At 47.1% G+C, this 7,805-nt stretch overlaps 1 protein-coding gene across 1 annotated transcript in view; it reads right to left on the bottom strand.

Moving 5' to 3' along the window:
- Nucleotides 1-3,829: 3,829 nt before the first annotated feature.
- Nucleotides 3,830-7,805, bottom strand: part of LOC311356077 (FH1/FH2 domain-containing protein 1-like) — a gene marked incomplete at its 3' end in the record, with an annotated part of 26,953 nt that continues 22,977 nt past the window's right edge. The window contains exons 17-22 of the mRNA XM_084475857.1: nt 7,228-7,354; nt 6,386-6,535; nt 5,241-5,313; nt 4,647-4,781; nt 4,269-4,545; nt 3,830-4,031 (exon numbers count right to left, since the gene is read on the bottom strand). Coding sequence (XP_084331983.1) covers nt 3,830-4,031; nt 4,269-4,545; nt 4,647-4,781; nt 5,241-5,313; nt 6,386-6,535; nt 7,228-7,354 — 964 coding nt within the window. The remainder of the gene's footprint in view (nt 4,032-4,268; nt 4,546-4,646; nt 4,782-5,240; nt 5,314-6,385; nt 6,536-7,227; nt 7,355-7,805) is intronic.

Consider the following 7,805-nt stretch of genomic DNA (forward strand, 5'->3'; position numbering starts at 1 on the left):
GTGTAAGGCATTTGTTTGATACAATTTAATAAATCAAATCAAACTCAAATTGTTTAATAAAATAATAAAAACTGCTGTACTGCTGAAAAACATACCGAACCGTGACTTAAAAACCGAGGTACGTACCGAACCGTGACTTTAGTGTATTGTTACACCCCTAGAATTAATAGAAGTGCATTTAACAACAGTGGAGTGTTTGTGGATGATGGCTGGTTGAAGCAGCCTCACCTCAGTCTGAGTCCACTCTGGGGCTGCGGGAGGCTGCACACCTGTTGCACACTGAGCAATCGATGTGCAACAGGTTAAACCAGCCAACGCCACACACGTTCAGGGGGAGATCTCCTGCACGGCAACACAGAGCAGCATCAGCATCAGCATCATTGTCCTGAGTGTGTGTGGAGGTGGCTGGTTTAACAGGTGTGCCACATCACCCTGCCCCAAAATCCAATGAGTAGGGCAAGGTGAGGCTGCCTAAATCAGCCAACACACACACACACACACACACACACACACACACACACACACACACACACACACACACACACACACACACACACACACACACACACACACACAAAATGCAGGTTTCCAGTTATTGAAGTGTATATATCATCATGTATGGTTCTAGCTATGGAAGTGTTTAAAACCACAATATGTAGGTTTCTATAGATGTGTTTAAAACAACGTGTATGTTTCTAGCTATAGGAGTGGTTCAAACCATTTGTAGGATTATATCTATAGAAGTGTTTAAAACACCTCGTATCGATTTCTCGCTGTAAAAATAATGTTATTGATGAGCTAACAGAAAAATAATGATTGACTTTGTCTCGGTTTAGGTGTTAAATACACCAGTAATACTCAATCAGTATTAAACCATGTACACATTGGAATGCAGTAAATGTTATAAATGTTATTTAACTAATATTCGTTAGCTAGCTACGGCATATTATCATCTAAACTGTAATAGTTATATTACGAATTAATTCATGATTACCTGCATGGTTATCGATCAAATAATGTGTCTAAACGGTTTTCACTTCTAAATAAGTCTGATAAACTGGAGTGAAACTTCTAACTGGTGATTTACTAGTTTGGAAACTTACCGACGGTCAACCGAACCGCAGGCGGGGAACAGTTGCGCGCTCACCGGGCGGCGACTGGCGTCTAACCGGTAACCGGTAACCGGTAACCACACGTTAGAAACCCCAGGAAAGAGGCTACATCCGCCACCAGGTGGCGCTGTTGGACAGGGTAACGGTGGCGCCTGGGTGGCGATGTTGGGTTATAATATAGAACCAACAGATGGTGGGGTGAGGTAGGGTTACAGTACCGCCAGGTGGTTGTGTGAGGTATTACATTTACATTTACATTTAGGGCATTTAGCAGACGCTTTTATCCAAAGCGACTTACGGTACAGTAAAGATGTTCATAGAACCACGTATGTCTACTACCAGTAACCACCAGGTGGAGGTGTGGGGTTACAGTGCCACCAGGTGGTGGTGTGAGGTAGGGTTACCTGGTGTCAGGTATGTCTCAAAGAGAGTGTGAGTACATTTTATGATGTAAGTGTTTGCGCAACTCTGTGTTTTCAAATGTATGGTCCTTCTGCATTCTGTTTAAGTCAGGGTTTATTTTCTGTAGGCCAACGTAAAATCGTGTACCCACATTTTGTAAACACATTTCAGAATCTTAATGTATCTTAATTGATCTCCCATAAAACTTTATTTGTTTCTCAAGATATACATTAGCATATACTTATACCTGGTGGTGGTACTTAATGGTAACATGTATACACAAACAAAAAAGTGAGTGAATTTTGTGCATATACACTGTATAGGCCCATATCTACAATCATCTACAACACATGTAGATGAAGGGCCCGTGTCCGTGTTTTTTTTTCTTTTAGCGCCAGCGTCTTCTTTCCATTGTTATAAATGGTCGAACTCAATAGTTGAATTCACAACTTACACACCACTGCAATGGATGGGGGAGAGATTTGATCGATCCAGATATAGACCCAGAGAAGCGTTGACATTTATTGGAGTGACATTTGCTACATTGTAGTGGGAGTTTAATCAACAAAAAAAAAGAAGAAAGCAGACTAATATAGCAGAAATACTTTGACCTACAACATGAAGTACCAGAGATGTCCTGAAGGCACTCAGAGAGGCAGAGTCAAGATGACATGATCAAGTCTGGACGTCTAATAAATGCTTTGGTTGAAGTGATAGATTTCATGATTTGTTTCCTTGAATCAGTTCGCGTCGGTCAGTTCGCCAAGAAGAATCGTTCAGAATCGTTTGTTTGTTTGTTTGTTTGTTCAGTTGCGTTTCCGGTAACGGTGAATCATGGAACGCACGGTTCTCAGCTGAGTCGGTCAGACTCAGCTCCTCCCTCTTTCTCATTTTCAAACGAATCACGCTCGTGCAATGGTGCACACGGTCATCAATCAACACAACATTAACTACGTTCCTTTCAGCTGAGGAGCGCTTCATGTTCGGAATCGGGGTGTTGTTGGCCAGGCCCCGCTCTTCACCAATTAACACGAACAGCGACTCGCGACTCAGCGTCAGAGGCTAGTGGGCGGGTCTAGGAGTCGAGTCTCGGAGAACGAATGAGACGAACGAGAGAGAACTGAAACGTGGAATCAGGACGGTTCGTTCTTGTTAAAGAGTCGTTCATTCGAACTGATTCGGTCGCAAACGACCCATCACCATTTGGTTGTCATAAAGACACTTAAGATATGGAGTTGTCTTTGGGGAAATGTCATGGATAGTTTAGCCACAGGAGGAGTTGAAAATACACACCTTACCCCAAGCTAGACGTGCTATAAGCTAGGAGGAGGTGCTAGTCTACTTTAATAGACAGGGCTAGCTTGAGGTACGAGGCTAGCTGGAGGTTATAAGCTAGCTGGAGGTGCTGGCTAGCTGGGGGAGCTAGTTTTAATAGATAGGGGCCATCTGGGGGCGCTAGGCTAGGTGAAGGTGCTACGCTAGGTTGTCAAGGGACCACCAAAAACTAATGCCAACTGTGAGAACGAAACAATGAGAAAAGAACAAACACTGCATGGTGATTAAGTATATATTGTACACAATTATTTGTATGGGTTTATGTTTTTGCTCAATCAAAATAAACCGTTATCTGCAGTCCTAGATTATTTTATGAAAGTTTTAAAAACATTTAAAATACAAGCCTTGACACAACAGAAGGCTCTATGACTGGCAGCTCCTTATCTCCAGCCATAGACCATAAGGCCAGCCAAATAAGAGCTCCTTCCTAGTAAGACATGTAAGTTGTATTGTTCCTCCTGGTCTGTAGTCTCTGGTCTGTAGTCTCTGGTCTCTAGTCGTGTCTTGTCTCTAATCTCTTGTGGTGTCTGGTCTCTCTTGATATCTGCTCTCTATTCTCGCTCTCTCTCTTCTGCTGTCTATGGTCTCTTCTCTCTGCTGATAGTCTGATAGTCTCTCTTTTAGTCTCTGGTCTACCTAGTCTCCGGTGGTCTCTGGTCTCTCTCCGATCTCCTGGTCAGTAGTGGTATCTAGTCTTTCCTGGTGTCTGGCATCTTCTGATTGCTGGTACCAGTAACTCCTGGTCACTGCTGTTCTTCAGTCTCTAATGGAATCTGGTCTCTCACGATCTCTGGTCTCTACTGGTTTCTCCTGGTCTATATGGACGGTGGTATTGTGCTGGTTTTGGAATGTAGTAAGTCTCCCTGGTCCAGCTGCAGAGGAAGGTTCTGCTGAGTGCTGTTGATGCTCAGGAGAGGCCAGTAGAGTGAGTGTGTGTGTGTGTGTGTGTGTGTGTGTGTGTGTGTGTGCGCGTGTGTTGGTTACAGCTGAGTAGGTCCTCTGCTGTGTGTCTCAGTGTTGCCAGCAGGGGGCACTGTCACCAGGCTCCTCAGGTACACACAGGGGCCCCTCCCCCTCTCCCCGGGGGTGGCGCTCGGCGGGGGAGGAGCTGGGGGTCTGGTGGCCATGAGGGGCTGAGCCTCCTGCTGTTGCTCGGACAACGCCTCCTCTTCCTCCTCCTTCTCCTTCTGCTGCTGCTCCTTCTCTGATTGGCCGGAGGGACAAGGAGGAGAGGAGACGGGTCGCTGGCCGGCGAGCCGGGAGAGGACCGCCAGCCTGGGGTTAGGGTTCAGGGAGGGAGGGGGCAAGGCCTTGACCCTGAGGTTAGGGTTTAGGGAGGGAGGGGGCAAGGCCTTGACCCTGAGGTTAGGGTTAGGGTTAGGGTTAGGGTTCAGGGGGGGAGGGGGCAAGGCCATGAACCTGAGGCCGGGGTTGAGGTTTGGGTTGGGGTTCACGGCGGACGGGGACAGCGCCGTGACCCTGGGGTTGGGGTTGAGGTTGAGGGGGGAGGAGATGCTCTCCAGGGACGAGATGCTCTGGTTCCAGGCCTGCTGCAGGTCCACCGGGATGACCTTGGTGGCCTCGACGGAGACGCAGGGCGGCAGGGAGCCGGCGCCGCCCTTCCAGGGGAGGAAGCGCTCGGCGCAGGTGGGGGAGGCCATGGAGGGGCTGTCGCACGCCTCCAGAGCGGCCGGAACTACGGAGGAGGAGGAGGAGGAGGAGACGGCTTCAGGAACAGCCTCGCTTGGTGTGCGTTGTGTGTGTGCGTGTGCGTGTGGTGCACGGTGTTCGTGGTACCTGATTGAGGTCGTTGTTTTGGTGTCTCCTCCTTGCGAGCGACAAACGTAATGCCAATGTCTTCCTCTTTCTCTGAACGCTCCTCTTCCTCTCTCTCGTCCTCCATCTCCGAATCCACCGGCACCACCACTGGATCTGAGAACGGAACATCTGGTTACTCTAACTTAACCATCTGGTTACTCTAACTTAACCATCTGGTTACTCTGTCCATACACCAGTCCACTACTAGCATCTGACCAGCCTATCAGGCTCTGAGAAACACTGATTAGAAAAGATATGGAGCACAAGGATAGGAGGGTATTGGTGAAGGAGTTTGAAGACTTTGAAGCCTTGATTAGCAGTATGGTGTTGTTTAATATCATCCCCTTTTTAAAATTGCTTTTAACATCTAACTTTCCTCACCGCCCTGTCCAACTTTTTGCCCCTTGATTTGTTCAGGCTGTTTGTTTGTTACTGTTTGATTTTTTGTATATATCTTGTATTTTGTGTTTTTGTCAAGTGTCCTTGATCGTCTACAAAGGTGTGTTCATTATCATGAGGGTTAGCATTAGCACGTTTATCATTAGCATGGTTAGCGTGGTCTGGGCGGGTCACCTTTGTCGTGCCAGCTGACGTTACGTCGAGGTTTCTCACTCCCTTCCTGCTCCCTGGTGTCTGATCCTCGATGCTGCGGAGGAAGCAACACTGAGCACACTGGAGCTAGAAACAAACCAGATAGGATGTGAACCCAACCTAAACTAGATAGAATGAACCCAACCTAAACCAGATAGGATGTGAACCCAACCTAAACCAGATAGGATGTGAACCCAACCTAAACCAGATAGGATGTGAACCCAACCTAAACTAGATAGAATGAACCCAACCTAAACTAGATAGGATGTGAACCCAACCTAAACTAGATAGAATGTGAACCCAACCTAAACTAGATAGGATGTGAACCCAACCTAAACTAGATAGGATGTGAACCCAACCTAAACTAGATAGGATGTGAACCCAACCTAAACTAGATAGGATGAACCCAACCTAAACTAGATAGAATGTGAACCCAACCTAAACTAGATAGGATGTGAACCCAACCTAAACTAGATAGGATGTGAACCCAACCTAAACTAGATAGGATGTGAACCCAACCTAAACTAGATAGGATGTGAACCCAACCTAAACTAGATAGGATTCAAACTAACCGCTAACTAGACAGGATATGAACCAAACCCAAACTACATAGGATGGACTAACCCCAAACCAGACAGGGGGGACTAACCCCAAAACTAGTTGGGATACAAACAAACTCCAAACTAGATAATGTAAAGACAGTGTCCCTCCCCCCCCCCATGACCCCAGCCTGAGAGGAAGAGGAAGAGGGAGAGGAAGAGGAAGAGGGAGAGGAAGAGGAAGAGGGAGAGGAAGAGGAAGAGGAAGAGGGAGAGGAAGAGGAAGAGGAAGAGGAAGAGGGAGAGGAAGAGGAAGAGGGAGAGGGAGAGGGAGAGGAAGAGGAAGAGGAAGAGGGAGAGGAAGAGGAAGAGGAAGAGGAAGAGGGAGAGGAAGAGGAAGAGGGAGAGGGAGAGGGAGAGGAAGAGGGAGAGGAAGAGGGAGAGGGAGAGGGAGAGGGAGAGGAAGAGGAAGAGGGAGAGGGAGAGGGAGAGGAAGAGGAAGAGGAAGAGGAAGAGGGAGAGGGAGAGGGAAAGGAAGAGGAAGAGGAAGAGGAAGAGGAAGAGGAAGAGGAAGAGGAAGAGGCGGACCTTCTTCTGGCTGCGGTCCTTCTTGTGTCTCTTGTGTCGGGACGTCTTGAAGTTCTCCATGCGGCTCTTCATGTTCCTCTGGAACACCTCACGCTCCTGGCGCTCCTGCTCGCCCGCTGGCATGAAGTGACGGCTGTAGTGGGACTGGTACTGAGAGAGAGAGAGAGAGAGTGACAGAGAGAGAGAGAGAGAGAGAGAGAGTGTGACAGAGAGAGAGAGAGTGACAGAGAGAGAGAGAGAGAGAGAGAGAGTGACAGAGAGAGAGAGAGAGAGAGTGACAGAGAGAGAGAGAGTGACAGAGAGAGAGAGAGAGAGAGCGAGCGAGAGAGAGAGAGACAGAGAGAGAGAGAGACAGAGAGAGAGAGAGAGAGAGAGAGAGAGAGAGACAGACAGACAGACAGACAGACAGACAGACAGAGAGAGAGAGACAGATAGACAGACAGACAGACAGACAGACAGACAGACAGAGTGACAGACAGAGAGATCTTGAGATGTCTGTAGACAATGCTGATCCATAGTGGTTTCAATAATATCAATGAAATAATAACTGATATATTCTACAAATAACACCAAGCCAGCCATGCTAAGCTAGGTTGCGTAACTCGGCAAAACGAGGTATATATAGTATATAATATAGTATACATGCATGTATATATGTATATATATATATACATATATACATTTATTTATATATATACATAAATTTATTTATCTACAGTATATATACGCAACGTTGCAAAGCTACATATCTAAATACATCTATGGATCTATAGATATCTATAGATATCTATATATAGATAGATGTCTATAGATCTATAGATCTACACATAGGTACTTGTTACCCGTCGCCGTGGTTTGTACAGGTTCCCCGTGAGAAAGTGGTGCGTCTCGCTGTCCTCCTCCACCCGCGCTCCTGGGACGTTATCTATCACCTGGAGGTCCAGACACACGCCGCTACCATTCTCTCTGCTGCACGCACACACACACACACACACACACACACACGCACGCATACATGCACACACGTACACACACACACACACACACACACACGCATACACGCACACACACACGTACACACACACACACACACACACACACGCACACACACACGCACGCACACACATGCATGCACGCACACACGCACGCATGCCCGCACATAATAATTTGTTATTATTATGATTAATAATCATAATAATAACAAATAGAGCAGCAAGCTGCGATAACCAGTTGCAAGCAAACCATGTGTGTACCAGGACAGTGCATCCTCTGCTGGTAGCAGAGCACCACTAATAGTAGACCACAGACTGTCCCTTCACTGGCAGACGTGTTGGACCGTCTCTTAATAACACCTCAGACCCTATGAGCCGCCTTGTAGGATCCAACCCACGGATCTTCTGCCTCGCAGGCGTGTGTTAAT

The sequence above is a fragment of the Micromesistius poutassou genome, assembly GCF_964030765.1.
Source record: "Micromesistius poutassou genome assembly, chromosome: 12".
In the NCBI taxonomy this organism is placed as follows: domain Eukaryota; kingdom Metazoa; phylum Chordata; class Actinopteri; order Gadiformes; family Gadidae; genus Micromesistius; species Micromesistius poutassou.